Source organism: Pan paniscus, chromosome 1, assembly GCF_029289425.2.
Source record: "Pan paniscus chromosome 1, NHGRI_mPanPan1-v2.0_pri, whole genome shotgun sequence".
Classification (NCBI taxonomy): domain Eukaryota; kingdom Metazoa; phylum Chordata; class Mammalia; order Primates; family Hominidae; genus Pan; species Pan paniscus.
The window spans coordinates 216374879-216389925 of record NC_073249.2 but is presented as its reverse complement, the minus strand read 5'-3'; the positions used below and the strand labels follow the sequence as shown (position 1 = coordinate 216389925).

The 15047-nt window shown below is 52.5% G+C and overlaps 2 protein-coding genes across 3 annotated transcripts in view; one reads left to right on the top strand and one right to left on the bottom strand.

Annotated features, from left to right (window-relative positions):
• The window catches only part of CLCN6 (chloride voltage-gated channel 6), a 37240-nt gene extending 28148 nt beyond the window's left edge, over window positions 1-9092 (top strand). Inside the window, exons 16-23 of one of the 2 annotated variants that reach the window (XM_003822067.5) lie at window positions 193-352; window positions 441-547; window positions 1925-2111; window positions 2957-3114; window positions 3301-3457; window positions 4294-4401; window positions 4494-4619; window positions 6109-9092. In XM_003822067.5, the coding sequence (XP_003822115.4) occupies window positions 193-352; window positions 441-547; window positions 1925-2111; window positions 2957-3114; window positions 3301-3457; window positions 4294-4401; window positions 4494-4619; window positions 6109-6189 (1084 nt within the window). In that variant the 3' untranslated portion in view covers window positions 6190-9092. Of the gene's footprint in view, window positions 1-192; window positions 353-440; window positions 548-1924; window positions 2112-2956; window positions 3115-3300; window positions 3458-4293; window positions 4402-4493; window positions 4620-6108 lie in introns of those variants that run through there. The other variant, XR_004670405.3, reaches the window with a different exon arrangement.
• On the bottom strand, window positions 7795-13975 carry NPPA (natriuretic peptide A). The gene is made up of 3 exons (XM_008975592.6): window positions 13536-13975; window positions 13087-13413; window positions 7795-11979 (listed from the first exon to the last, which is right to left on the bottom strand). Exons 1-3 carry the CDS (start codon window positions 13656-13658, stop codon window positions 11968-11970), a joined length of 462 nt encoding a protein of 153 aa, XP_008973840.4. The 5' UTR covers window positions 13659-13975; the 3' UTR covers window positions 7795-11967.
• Between the last annotated feature and the right edge of the window lie 1072 nt (window positions 13976-15047).

Below are 15047 nucleotides of genomic sequence, written 5' to 3'. Positions count from 1 at the left end.
CTCTGTGTGCGTGTGTATGTGCATGTGTGTGCACGTGTGCGTGTGTACGCATGTGTGTGCGTGTGCGTGCGTTCATGTGTCTGTGCCCATGCATGCACATATGTGCATAGGCACAAGAGTATGAGCTGTAGGTCCTCCCCACAGCCTATCGGTGTGGTTCAAAGCCATGTTCTCGGTGTTTTCCTTCACTAGCTACATTGGATTGGGCCACATCTATTCGGGGACCTTTGCCCTGATTGGTGCAGCGGCTTTCTTGGGCGGGGTGGTCCGCATGACCATCAGCCTCACGGTCATCCTGATCGAGTCCACCAATGAGATCACCTACGGGCTCCCCATCATGGTCACACTGATGGTGAGCACACTCCCTCCAGGCCCCTGTCAGGCTCAGGGCCACGTCCGCCCCATAGGACCTATTTTTAGGTCTTTGCTTTGTGTTTCAGGTGGCCAAATGGACAGGGGACTTTTTCAATAAGGGCATTTATGATATCCACGTGGGCCTGCGAGGCGTGCCGCTTCTGGAATGGGAGACAGAGGTGGAAATGGACAAGTAAGGCCATGATTTTGCTCATGTCCTAGTTTCAGAATATATAAGCTCTGAGGCCTAAGGAATGTTGTTATTAGGGTAGGAAACAGTAACTCACTTTTCTTGGGCTGAAAGAAGCAACACACCCATTCCTGAGCATGTGTGAGAATATGGAGCAGCCCATGGGCTGGGGGCTGCGGGGGCAGGGCAGGGGACACAGGCACTTTGGGACTGCAGTGGGCAGGGCCTCTTCGTGGTGGTTTGACTCCCATGGCATTCTGGTTAGATATGAGGTGAGGTCTCTGGATCAAGTTCGTGATGTGATTGAATGTTTAAGGGTATGCCCAGCCCCAGGAGTGAGAATAGCCTGTTTCACATGTGCCCACCAGAATGCCCTACTGCCAGTCGAGATTGTTCTGGGCATAATCACCTCATAACCCACCTGCTAATCCACAGGTACCTGGGCTTCCTGTGTCTAGATAGCAGGCAAGGCCCTTACGGGCTAACACGGGGGCCAGCAAGCCGTTTCTGTGGAGGGCCAGACAGGAGTTTATTTTCAACTTTCCGGGCTGTATGGTCTCTGTCACGACTACTCAACTCTGTCATTGCAGCAGGAAAGCAGTAAGCGTGACGGACTTGATCGGTGGGCTACAGTTTGCTGTGCCCTGATCTAAAGGGGGACCCAAGTGCTGTGTTTATTTTATTATTATTGTTTTTCTTTTTTGGGACAGGATCTCACTCTGTCGCCTAGGCTGGAGTAGGGTGGCATGATTATAGCTCACTGCAACCTATGCCTCCCAGGCTCAAGCGATCCTCCCACCTCAGCCTCCTGAGTAGCTGGGATCACAGGCGCGTGCCACCACACCTGGCTAATTTTTAACATTTTTTTTATAGAAATGGGGTTTTGCTGTGTTGCCCAGGCTGGTTTTGAACTCCTGGGCTCAAGCAATCTGCTGGCCTCGGCCTCCCAAAGTGCTGGGATTACATGCGTGAGCCGCTGCGCCCAGCCCACCCATTTACCCAGTTGTGGTAAATGCTGTAGCACAATTAGCGGTTCAGGGGTAGTATGTGGAGCGTGCTGCAGGGCACCGAGGAGGGCGTGGCCAGCCCCTGGACCAGCAGCCAGGGCTTCCTGGTGAGGGGATGTTGCTGTTGAGCTGAGGGATGAGCCCGAGCCCATCAGCCTGGTACAGCAGGGAACGACATTCCAGGTGCGGGAACAGCATGTGTCGGGGGATAGAAGTACAAAGGAATGCATCGGGTTTGAGGGAGAGCTGGGGCAGTTCAGAAGAGCCCCCCACCCCGCCCGTGGTCTGAGCAGGGCTGGAGAGCCAGCACAGCTTGCTCCCAGGGGCCTGCGGGCTCTGTCACGAGGCTGGATGACTTGCCCTTCTCCCCCAGGCTGAGAGCCAGCGACATCATGGAGCCCAACCTGACCTACGTCTACCCGCACACCCGCATCCAGTCTCTGGTGAGCATCCTGCGCACCACGGTCCACCACGCCTTCCCGGTGGTCACAGAGAACCGCGGTAACGAGAAGGAGTTCATGAAGGGCAACCAGCTCATCAGCAACAACATCAAGTTCAAGGTAAAGAAAACGGCATGAGAGGAAAGGCAGGTGAGAGACAAGCGGTCCCGTCTCACACGGCTTAGTGCTTTGCCCACCCCTGGCTGGGGTGGACTTACCGGCTCTCAGGGGAAGTTGGCACTGTTCTCATCACACGCGACAGGGAGAGTAGATTTGACAGCAGGGGCAGCTTTATCAGGCCGTGAAGATGTGTGTGCGTTCTTGCCGCAATGAGCATGTGGACAGATCTGTTTTTCAAGTCAGCAGCTTTCATGGTTTGTTTACTGTGTGAGAGTATCAGGGAGAGTTCTAGAGATGCCAGCAACAGAAATGGACTTCGACCTCCTTAAGAAAGAGAAAGAAATCCACAGGAAAGCTCAGGACAGCTGGGAAAGCTGAAGGACCAGAACCATGTGCTGTGGGGAGCAGTGCAGGGTCTAGCAGACATCCCTTGGGTACCAGGAGGAAGGAGCACTGGCCCTGGGTTCCTCCTGATTCCGATTCAGAATCCAGGGAGAGGGGGTATCCTGTTGCCTCACTTGGGTCGTGTGCCACTCCTTGGCTTTGGGGGCAGGCACGTTGATTGACAATTCTATCAAGACAGGATGTAGGAGATGGCTTGTTCCCCTCTGGAGAATCAAGCTGCTCTTCCCAGATTAAAGGAAACCACAGAAGCTGCAGCCAGGTCCTAGGGTTCAGGCTCCTTTGAACCACCAGCCTGAGCCACTCTTTTGAACCTCAGCCCCTTTAAGTTCCTGCGTCCGGATATGCTTCTGACCCTCCCTGTCACCCAAATCCTTAAGCTCCATCAGTACTGCTATGTTCGTTTGCCCACGCGCAGTAGCCTGTGGCCTCCCCACCCACAGAAATCCAGCATCCTCACCCGGGCCGGCGAGCAGCGCAAACGGAGCCAGTCCATGAAGTCCTATCCGTCCAGCGAGCTACGGAACATGTGTGATGAGCACATCGCCTCTGAGGAGCCAGCCGAGAAGGAGGACCTCCTGCAGCAGATGCTGGAAAGGAGGTGAGAGCCTGGCGGGGCCCCCACTGCCCACAGGGCTACACGGCGGTGGGGTGAGCCCTTGGCTCAGATGTTGTGAGGTGGCTCCTGAGTTTCCTGGGAAAGTTGGATGGGGAGCGGGCTGGGAACATGGATCAGAAGCGCTCCCGCTGAGGGTATCCCAGGCAGCATCTGGTTTTTGTGTAACAGATACACTCCCTACCCCAACCTATACCCTGACCAGTCCCCAAGTGAAGACTGGACCATGGAGGAGCGGTTCCGCCCTCTGACCTTCCACGGCCTGATCCTTCGGTCGCAGCTTGTCACCCTGCTTGTCCGAGGAGTTTGTTACTCTGAAAGCCAGTCGGTAAGTCTCTCCGAGGCAGAAATCAGCCAGGCCAGGCCTGACGAAGCTCGAGGGGTTGGGCGCTGCCCGGCGGGCCGTGAACAGTGCCATAGGGAAAGCTGAATGCAAGGCGAGAAGTGCAGAGTGGACTTAGGGGAGGAGTCGCCACAGCCGGGTGGTGAGAAGCAACAGCGGTTTATTCCTTCATAGTTCAAGGCCAGAAGTACAAAATCCAGGTGTCACCAGGGCAGCGCTCCCTGGGTCTGGTGCTGTCCTTGCCCCTTCCTAGCTCATGGGAGTTGCCTGCAGACCTTGGTGCTCCTGACTGTGAACACAGCCCCCATCCTCGCCACTGTCATCACATGGCGTTCTCCTATGTATCTTCTCTCCTTTCCCTAAGGACGCTTGTCACCGGATTTGGGGCCCGCCCTAATCCAGCATGGGTTCATCTGAACTCGGTCACATCTGCAGAGACCTTGTTTCCAGAAAGGTCGCATTCATAGGTACTAGGGCTTAGGACTTGGCCATATCTTTTGGTGGGGGGAGACATTCACCCCCCGGCCACTTTACTTAGTGCTTTCTCACTTAAACTTCCAAATAAGCCATTTGCATCTCATGAATCAGGAAGAAAGGGAGTGCAGACAGATCAGGGGACTTGCCCAGGGTGCCACAGCTAGGACTTGGCCAAGGACTTGGTTTGACTGGAGAGCTCTCACTCTGGAGCGCTTGCTGCTGCTGCACCACCTGCCTCAGCAGCCTGGAGCTGGGCATATTCAGGCATCAAGGGGAGGGGCTCTAAGGTGACCCTGCTGGCCACTGCTGCCTGAGCACGGACAGTGTCTGGGTTGGAATTGCAGAGCGCCAGCCAGCCGCGCCTCTCCTATGCCGAGATGGCCGAGGACTACCCGCGGTACCCCGACATCCACGACCTGGACCTGACGCTGCTCAACCCGCGCATGATCGTGGTGAGAAGGGCTGCCCCGGCCTGTCCCATGCGGAGCTGCCTCTTCGTGCCGTTGGCGTCTCAGGCAGTCAGTGACACATGGTCTCTTTGCAGGATGTCACCCCATACATGAACCCTTCACCTTTCACCGTCTCGCCCAACACCCACGTCTCCCAAGTCTTCAACCTGTTCAGAACGATGGGCCTGCGCCACCTGCCCGTGGTGAACGCTGTGGGAGAGGTGAGCGAGGCCCCAGCCCTGCCCCCACCTTTGAGAGAGGATCCCCCAGCCAGGTGCTGTTTGTGCACCCAGGCTTCTCACCAGAAACATAGGCATCCCACCAGGAGGGGAGAGGGTGGCCCAACACTAGCGTTGAACCCTGCTCGGCTTCCGTGCACTCGGGACCCTTTCCCCTGCCTGCCAGCAGATGGCAGCAGCGTCCCACTGGCCGTCCTTTCCAGCCAGAGCCGCGCCTCTACCAGGCTGTGTCTTCCTCCTGAAATGTTGCTCTTCACTCCGTACCACTGGTGTTCCTTGGTTCTCCACCTGTGTGGGGATTTGCGCATTTGATGAGAGAATTTCAAGCAAAATACTTTGAGTTTTACAAAGATATAAAACACCTAGTAATTATTGCTGCAGACTTTCCTTTTTTTCTTCTTTTTAGAACTTCATTATTTTCTTATTACACAAATATTATTTTCTTATTACACAAATATTATTTCATTGTAGGAAAATACAAAAACACATATGAGCAAAAAACAAGCAAAAACCAAACCCTCGTCCCTACCCTGTCGCGGTAGCCCTGGTAACTTTTCAAGGCCACCCTCTCAGTCTTTTGTTGTTGTTGCTGTTGTTGTTGTTTTGAGACAGGGTCTCACTCTGTCACGCAGGCTGGAGTGCAGTGGCAAGATCTCGGCTCACTGCAGCCTCGACCTTCCAGGCTCAAGCAGTCCTCCCACCTCAGCCTCCTGAGTAGCTGGGACCACAGGCATGCACCACTATGCCCAGCTAGTTTTTGTATTTATGGTAGAGACAGGGTTTCGCCATGTTGCCCAGGCTGGTCTTGAACTCCTGAACTCAAGTGATTCACCTGCCTCGGCCTCCCAAAGTGCTGGGATTACAGGCGTCAGCCACTGCACCCGGCCTCAGTCTTTTCTTCTACGCGGCACAACCCTGGCATGCATAGTGCGTACTTACACAGGTTTTGTTGCAGTAGATTAACTTATGTCCCTTGAAATGTAATTGCCAACTACACTGACAGAGTCCTAACATAGTTTATGACGTGGCTTTGGAGTTCCCAACAACAGTGACACGTGGGAACCACTGTAACGACCTGTAACAAATGACTCCCATAGGTCACTTTGCAAGGTGGTGAGTATGAGGCGTGGCAGGGGTCATAATCTCAGGAGACTTCAAGGGCCCCACCGCTTGCACATCTGTGAAGCAGGCTGGTCATGATGGGAGCTGAGCGCTGAGCATGTGCCTTGTGGAAGGACATTTTAGTTCAGATGCCAGCTGGCCCAAGCCCTTTTTGGAGCTAACCTTGTCCCCTCGGCCTCCAATGTGTGAGCCCTCGTTATCTGTTTATCCCAATCAAGCTGTGTCTGGCTCTGCACTATCCAGGCCTCCACATTCTGTGACAAACTAACAGGGCCGGCTCCTGTCACTCCTGTTCTCGCCAGCGGGTTTTACCCTGAAGGTGACTCAGGCTTTCTTCTCTTTGCCCTAGATCGTGGGGATCATCACACGGCACAACCTCACCTATGAATTTCTGCAGGCCCGGCTGAGGCAGCACTACCAGACCATCTGACAGCCCAGCCCACCCTCTCCCGGTGCTGCCTGGGGAGGCAAATCATGCTCACTCCGGCGGGCACAGCTGGCTGGGGCTGTTCCGGGGCATGGAAGATTCCCAGTCACCCACTCACTCAGAAAGCCGGGAGTCATCGGACACCTTGCTGGTCAGAGGTCCTGGGGGTGGTTTTGAACCATCAGAGCTTGGACTTTTCTGACTTCCCCAGCAAGGATCTTCCCACTTCCTGCTCCCTGTGTTCCCACCCTCCAGTGTTGGCACAGGCCCACCCCTGGCTCCACCAGAGCCAGAAGCAGAGGTAGAATCAGGCGGGCCCCGGGCTGCACTCCGAGCAGTGTTCCTGGCCATCTTTGCTACTTTCCTAGAGAACCCGGCTGTTGCCTTAAATGTGTGAGAGGGACTTGGCCAAGGCAAAAGCTAGGGAGATGCCAGTGACAACATTCAGTTCATGACTAGATTTAGGAATTGGGCATTGAGAAAATTCTCCATATTTCAGAGAGGCCTTCCCTTATTTGGGACTCCTAACACGGTATCCTCGCTAGTTTGTTTTAAGGGAAACACTCTGCTCCTGGGTGTGAGCAGAGGCTCTGGTCTTGCCCTGTGGTTTGACTCTCCTTAGAACCACCACCCACCAGAAACACAAAGGATTAAAATCACACTAATAGCCCCTGGATGGTCAATCTGATAATAGGATCGGATTTACGTCTACCCTAATCCTTAACATTGCAGCTTTCTCTCCATCTGCAGATTATTCCCAGTCTCCCAGTAACACGTTTGTACCCAGATCCTTTTCATTTCCTTAAGTTTTGATCTACATCTTCCTGATGAAGCAGGCAGAGCTCAGAGGATCTTGGCATCACCCACCAAAGTTAGCTGAAAGCAGGGCACTCCTAGATAAAGCAGCTTCACTCAACTCTGGGGAATGCTACCATTTTTTTTCCAAGGTAGAAAGGAAGCACTTCTGAGCCAGTGACCACTGAAAGGTATGTGCTATGATAAAGCAGATGGCCTATTTGAGGAAGAGGCTGTCTGCCCTTCACAAACACCTCTCTCTCCCCTGCACTAGCTGTCCCAAGCTTACATACAGAGGCCCTTCAGGAGGGCCTCCTGTGCCGCAGGGAGGGTGCGTGAGGAAGATGCTTCCTGCCAGCACGTGCCTGAAGGTTTCACATGAAGCATGGGAAGCACACCCTGTTGTTCAGGGACGTCATTCTTCTCCAGGCTGGCCCGCCCCCTCTGACTAGGCACCCAAAGTGAGCATCTGGGCATTGGGCATTCGCGCTTATCTTCTCCCACCTTCTACATGGTATCAGTCCCAGCAGGCATACCTGGGGCAGACGTGCTTTGGCTCAAGATGGCCTTCATTTACGTTTAGTTTTTTTTAAAACCGTGGAGGTTGCCCACGGGCCTCGGCACCTGGCCCTGGCAGCACAGCTCTCTCAGGCCCAGCCCTGGGCGACCTCCTTGGCCAAGTCTGCCTTTCACCCTGGGGTGAGCATCAGTCCTGGCTCTGCTGGTCCAGATCTTGCGCTCAGCACACTCTAGGGAATAATTCCACTCCAGAGATGGGGCTGCTTCGAGGTCTTTTCTAGCTGATTGTGGCCCCTCCATTTTCCCCATTTTCTTATCTCCCTGACCAAAATTGCTTTGACTTCTAAATGTTTCTGCTTCCCAGAATGCACTCGACTTATGAAATGGGGATAATACTCCCAGGAAATAATGCAGGACATCACAAGGACCAAAAAGGCAATTCTTATTTAAATGTTACTGTTTGGCCAACTGCTGCTGTGTTTTATGGCAGTGTTCAGAGCTTGATCATGTTATTTCTTCCTTTTATTAAGAAGGAAGCCAATTGTCCAAGTCAGGAGAATGGTGTGATCACCTGTCACAGACACTTCGTCCCCTCTCCCCGCCCCTTCCCGGAGCTGGCAGAGCTAACGCCCTGCAGGAGGACCCCGGCCTCTCGAGGGCTGGATCAGCAGCCGCCTGCCCTGAGGCTGCCCCGGTGAATGTTATTGGAATTCATCCCTTGTGCACATCCTGTTGTGTTTAAGTCACCAGATATTTTGTTCCCATCAGTTTAGCCCAGAGATAGACAGTAGAATGCAAATACCTCCCTCCCCTAAACTGACTGGACGGCCGCCAAGGAGGCCCCAAACCCAGGCCCCATGCAAAGGCACGTGGTTTCCTTTTCTCTCTCTGCATCTGCGCTTTCCAGATAAGCCCAAAGACAGCAACTTCGCCACTCATGACAAATCAACTGTGAGCCTCGCTCCTTCCATTTCTGTCCATTAGAAACCAGCCTTTTCAGCATCTCACCCATTAGCAGCCCCATCACCCAGTGATCAGGCGCCTCAGTAAAGCAGATCCGTGGACCGGGAGCCTACGGGTGGCAAGAGGTGGTGGTTTGTGTTTCATCTCCAGCTTGGTGTTCCATGGCCCCTAGGCGAGGTGATCAGGGAGTGGGGCCAGTGGGCCCCCGGCCCTGGCTTTGGGACCTTGTGCTGAGGGATGATTTGCTCCTGACCTTGATTAACTTAACAGTTCCCAGCTGGAAGGGACACTTTCAGGACCCAGTCCACTGTATGGCATTTGTGATGCAGAATTATGCACTGACATGACCCTGGGTGACAGGAAAGCCTTTCCAGAGGCCCAAGGTGGCCTCGCCAGCCCTGCAGTATTGATGTGCAGTATTGCACCACAGCTCTGCGGACCTTGGCCATTGCCGCAGTCGCAGCTTCCTTTTTTCTGTTTGCACTGTTTGTTTGTATGATGTTAGCTAATTCCACTGTGTATATAAATTGTATTTTTTTTAATTTGTAAAATGCTATTTTTATTTGAACCTTTGGAACTTGGGAGTTCTCATTGTAACCCTAACATGTGAGAATAAAATGTCTTCTGTCTCCTCTGTCTCCTTTAGCCTTTTGTCTCCATGCTGCTTGCTTTCTTTCTTTCTTTCTTTTTTTGAGACAGAGTCTCGCTGTCACCCAGGCTGGAGTGCAGTGGTGCCATCTCGGCTCACTGCAAGCTCCGCCTCCCAGGTTCACGCCCTTCTCCTGCCTCAGCCTCCCGAGTAGCTGGGACTACAGGCGCCCACCACCATGCCCGGCTAATTTTTTGTATTTTTGGTAGAGATGGGGTTTCACCGTGTTAAGCCAGGATGGTCTCGATCTCCTGACCTCGTGATCCTACCCGCCTCGGCCTCCCAAACTGCTGGGATTACAGGCGTGAGCCACCACGCCCGGCCCTGCTGCTCTTTCTTTCAAGGGATACTTGCTTTTTATTTTACTCCCCCTCTTTCTGATGTGTGGAAATTACACTAGGACGTAGTTTTAGAGTCTCAGAGCTCTCTCTATGCAGCTGGGCAGCGGGGCTCTTCATTCTTGCGGGTCCACTTCTCTGTATTAGACAGTGACATTAATAAGAACAGATTTCATCCTGTGGATCTTAGCAGAGGTCACCGTTGTCTGTTTCTCCCTTCAGATGAACACTCTTCCTGATCCTCTCCTCTAGAATTCATTTCCTCCTGCTAGCAGCCACGTCCTGGAGGAGCAGCGGATGGGGAATCCATTCTGTTTCTTCCTAGTGTTTAGGAAGTTGCCCCACAAACAGATTGCCCCGATGTCCAACCAGAAGAAGTGAAACTGCTGCTGGGTCTGGAGAGGTGAAGACCCATGGCCAGCTTCTGTTGTTGCCATCTGCCATTGCTTTTTGTTCGCTTGCTTTTGGTTTTGCAAGAAGCGCGGCCTCTGTCTCTGATCTGCTTCAAATCATCATTCCATCAGTGAGAGAAGTGGCCGTTCCATCAGTGGTCGCAGCCAGTTCAGCTCCTGCATCCATCCGCAAGTGTTCTGAAAGTCCCAGGGGCATTTTCTGCCTTGTGTTTTTGTCATTTTTCAGTCAGTTCCATTCAATGAGAACTCCCTGTGTTACGGTGACACCTTGAGAATGGGCTACTTCCCCTCCTAGCAACCCGCAACACCATCCCAGACCTCAGGAGCCAGGTTTGGGCCAGTGCTGTCTCCTGTCGCACTTACTTTCATCCCTGTCATTCTCTACCCTCTGGTTTTCCTGGTATTTAAAGTCCAGATAGAGAAGATTTTGACTGGAGGTGGTTAGATGAGGCTCTCCCCCCACCTCCACCCCCTGCCATCAGTTCACTGGGAGCCTCCCCCTTTCCTCCGCAAGGAGCAAGTTACTACTTCATTTCCTCTTTTCCTAATTTCTGGACAAGACCAAGGCAATTTGACCAACATTTATGGGGCATCAACTCTGAGAGTGCCGAAGGGGCATTTGCCCTCAAAGAGCTTGCAGTCTAGGGACGTAGACACAAGCAATTGCACATAGGCAACTCGTGTTGTGTGCTATTATAACGGTTACATGTGCAACGCTGCCTACGAAGGGACTCATTGTTACTAGGCATGAGGTATCAGGAAAGAAGTAGTGTTCATATGAGCCTTAAGAAATCAGTACAATGTCCTTGGGAGGACCAGAGGAAGGACACCCCAGGTGGAAGGAACAGCAGAAATAAAGGCACAGCGGCATGTGTGGGTGTGGGGTGTTGGAGTGTCATAGAATCTGATGAGGTTGGGATCCATGGGGGTAACAGGTGGGAAAACAGTTTACTCTGTTTAAGGTGAACTTATTGCCTGGTGTTTTGTGCTCAGAGCAAATACCCTCTTCAGGAGCAGATACAAAAAGCCGGCATCTTCTCCAGCAGCTCTTATCTTAGTAAAATACAAGCCCAGGCCCTTCAGACCCAGATTAGGCAAAGACTATGGCTGTTTTCCAAATACTTGTTAGTACACAAAAGGCACATGAACTTGTAGTTTGTCTGCATGGCAAACCTTTCTTCACTTTGCTCAGTTTTTATTTTTTTGAGACAAGTCTCATTCTGTCACCCAGGCTGGAGTGCAGTGGCATGATACCAGCTCACTGCAGCCTCCACCTCCCAGGCTCAAGCCATCCTCCCACTTTGCCCTCCTGAATAGCTGGAACTACAGGTGCACATCATCACGCCTGGCTAATTTTTAAATTTTTTGTAGAGATGGGGTCTCACTCTATTGCTCAGGCTGGTCTTGAACTCCTGGGCTCAAGTGATTTGCCCACCTTGGCCTCCCAAAATGCTGGGATTACAGGAGTGAGCCACCACACCCGGCCTGCTCAGCTTTTAAATTCAACACTCTGCTTACTCTTTTCAAAACTAAAAGCACCATTAACTTAGCTGTAGAACCTAACTCTCTCGAAATGTACCAGAGAAAATCTAATTAATACTCTCATTTTCTGAATGTTCCCCCCTAAAAATAACAAAAACCCCACTAGGAGTGGAATTTGAGGCCTCCCCAACCACCCACCAAAAAAGGAGGGTGAAATGAAAGGAAGAAGAAAAACTCAGCATTCTTTCCTCTGACAAAGAGTAAAACGACAAGGAATATCGGCCTGAATTCTCTTCCCAAGAAGAAAGAAATCACACCAACGCAGGCATTTGTCTTCTGTCCATGGTGCTGAAGTTTATTCACTTTCAAACCACTTTCAGTAACAGGTGAGGTTCTACCTTAAAATTTAATGCATGGGGTGGGAGAGGCGAGGAAGCCACCATCAAACCACTTTATCTACAGTTAGCATAAGATGTGAGAAGTGTTGACAGGAAGCTGCAGCTTGGATGGGATGATCACAACTCCATGGCAACAAGATGACACGAATGCAGCAGAGACCCCAGGGGACAGGAGCCTCTTGCAGTCTGTCCCTAGGCCCAGCCCTGCTTGTCCTCCCTGGCTGTTATCTTCGGTACTACAAAGAGAACACAGACATATCTGGCTTGGTGACCTGGCTGTCCTGGAAAAGTCAGCTTCATGTATGAGCATGCCCATCCTCTGAACTTGATTACTGACCACCTGCTTCCCACCGGCCCCCACCCCAGCCTGATGACCCTCTGAGCTTCATGAATTGATAAGCAAGTTACTCATCAGAGTAAATGTCACTTAAGCCCTTCAGGATCTTGCAGTTCTGGGGAGGAATATGAACTGCTAATCAGCCATGCAAAGATAACTTGGCTCTATGAATATTTTAATTTCCCAGGGCTAGTGGCAGTTGCTTTTTTTTTTTTTTTTTTTTTTTGAGATGGAGTCTTGCTCTGTCACCCAGGCTGGAGTGCAGTGGCGCCATCTCTGCTCACTGCAAGCTCTGCCTCCCGGGTTCACGCCATTCTCCTGCCTCAGCCTCTGGAGTAGCTAGGACTTACAGGCGCCCGCCACCACGCCTGGCTAATTTTTTGTATTTTTAGTAGAGACGGGGTTTCACCGTGTTAGCCAGGATGGTCTCCATCTCCTGACCTCGTGATCCACCCGCCTTGGCCTCCCAAAGTGCTGGGATTACAGGCGTGAGCCACCGTGCCTGGCCTTTTTTTTTTTTTTTTTTTTGAGACAGTCTCGCTCTATCACCTAGGCTGGACTGCAGTGGCGCGATCTCTGCTCACTGCAACCTCTGCCTCCTGGGTTCAAGTGATTCTCCTGCCTCAGCCTCCCAAGTAGCTGAGACTACAGGTGCCCGCCACCACACCCAGCTAATTTTTGTATTTTTAGTAGAGATGGGGTTTCACCATGTTGGCCAGGATAGTCTTGATCTCTTGACCTCATGATCCGCCTGCCTCAGCCTCCCAAAGTGCTGGGATTACAGGCGTGAGCCACCGTGCCCAGCCCCCCCTTTTTTTTTTTTAAGCATTTTCTCAGCAGACTGTAGCTAAGGACAATAGATGGCATGTCCTGACACCCATGGGGCACTCAGGGTGTTGGGGCAGAAACTTGAGAGGGAATGAGCTTCTGCATTGGTCCCTTTCCTGCTGAAGGTGTCTCCCAGTAGTGTCCATCCCATCCCATTTCCATCCCCAGTTCCTCTTACCCGGAAGCTGTTACAGCCCAGTCCGCTCTGGGCTCCAATCCTGTCCATCCTGCCCCCGAAGCAGCTGGATCTCCGCAGGCTCCGAGGGGCAGTGAGCAGCGCCCTCAGCTTGCTTTTTAGGAGGGCAGATCGATCAGAGGAGTCCCAGGGGCCCCGCCCGAGGGCACCTCCATCTCTCTGGGCTGGGCTGACTTCCCCGGTCCAGGGAGGCACCTCAGGGAGGGGGCTGAGAGCAGCCCCCGCTTCTTCATTCGGCTCACTGAGCACTTGTGGGGGCACGACCTCATCTTCTAAAGGCATCTTTTCTTCCAAATGGTCCAGCAAATTCTTTACAAAAGGAAAATACAGGGAAAGGGATAAACCTCATTGACTTGGAGGAAATCAAGAGGAGTGAGCACAGCATCAGAAAGCCCCCTGGCCCCAGACTGCACCCGCTTTCCTGGCCCTACCTTGAAATCCATCAGGTCTGCGTTGGACACGGCATTGTACATGGGATTAGCTCTGGTCTGACCTAGGAGCTGGAATGCCAGTAAAAGGAGGAAGCTCACGGTGGTGGTGGAGAAGGAGCTCATGCTGGCGTCGTCAAGGAGCAATCCACTGCTTGCTGCTCTGTCTCTCCCCTCTGGTTCCTCTCTGGTTCCCCTCTCTTGGCCTACGTCTGTCCCTGTCTCCCAGCTGCCCAGTGCCTCCTCTTTTTATAGCCCCCCAGCTCTCCAAGCACGCAGGAGAGACAGAACCCTCCCCATTCTGTCACTTGCAGTGATAAAGCTGCCAAGTGAGAAGCCAGCAGGAGATGCCCTTTTAAAGTTATCATCCCGCAGGGCTTGTCACAGCCCCTCTCTGCCTTGGGCAGCCCCAACAGCCCCCCAGACCCTCAGCTGCAAGAGCCGCATTCTTACTGATTTGACTCAAGAGGCTCCCACTTCAAAGGTGTGAGAAGAGTAAAAAAGAGTCCTTGGTTATCTCACCGCCGTGCCTCAGGATTCTTTCTCCTCGACGCTGGTACCCATGCGGGGAAACAGAGGGTGACGCTTGGCTGGTGCCCAGCTCCCCTGGTTTGTTTGTGGCTCAGCTGTCAGGGCCTCCAAATAAGGGTGGAGAGGAGGAAATGGCAGGCAGCCAGCAGCCCGAGACAAATGGATCCAGATGCTCAAGCTGGCCTCACACCTGCCTCATCCGCCACGTGGGCAGACCTCTGGCCTCAGACAGGGCTGCCTTCACCCCTGGCAGTCCCTCTCCATGGTCAGGTGAAAGGAAGTTATTTTTTAGTATATAAAGTCAGCTGAGAACCAAATGTGATGAAGCTCCCAGGAATCCAACCCCCAAATAGAAATACCAAGAAAAGGCGGGGGAGCACAAGCATCCTCTCTCCAAAGCTCCTCCTCTTCCATGTCCCCTGCGACCCTCCTCCAGCATGCTGCGGGGACAGGCTTAGAGGACGCGGCTAATTTCATTTCTTCCGTTGCTGTTTATAGATGCTCAGACTCTTCGTGTCTGAAGTTTGTTAACATCCCCCTGCCCTTCCTGGGCTTGTGCCCATGGCAACTTGACCAATGGAGGGAGGGAGGTGGGGGTGAAGGAGGTATAGTCAGTTTCCCTCAATGCCTTCTACATCCTTCCCTGAGGATGTGGCAAGTGGCAAGTGACCGAGCCACCAAGGTCACAATTTCCCTGGCCCCCAAAAGAGAAATAACAGGTAGCAAGTCTGTCTATGTTTAATGAATGGCCTGTTTGCTAAGCACTGAACTCAGTGTTAGCCATTACCATTCAATGCAATGTATACTGGGGGAAAACTCTAAATTTGAAGGGCTGAGAGACCAGTACTGTAGCCCAAAACAAACCAGTTGCATACCTCTTCGCAGCCTTACTTTCCTTGTGTGTAAAATGAGAAAGAATGTTAAAAACCGGCTGGGTGCAGTGGCTCACACGTATAATCCCAGCACTTTGGGAGGCTAAGGTGG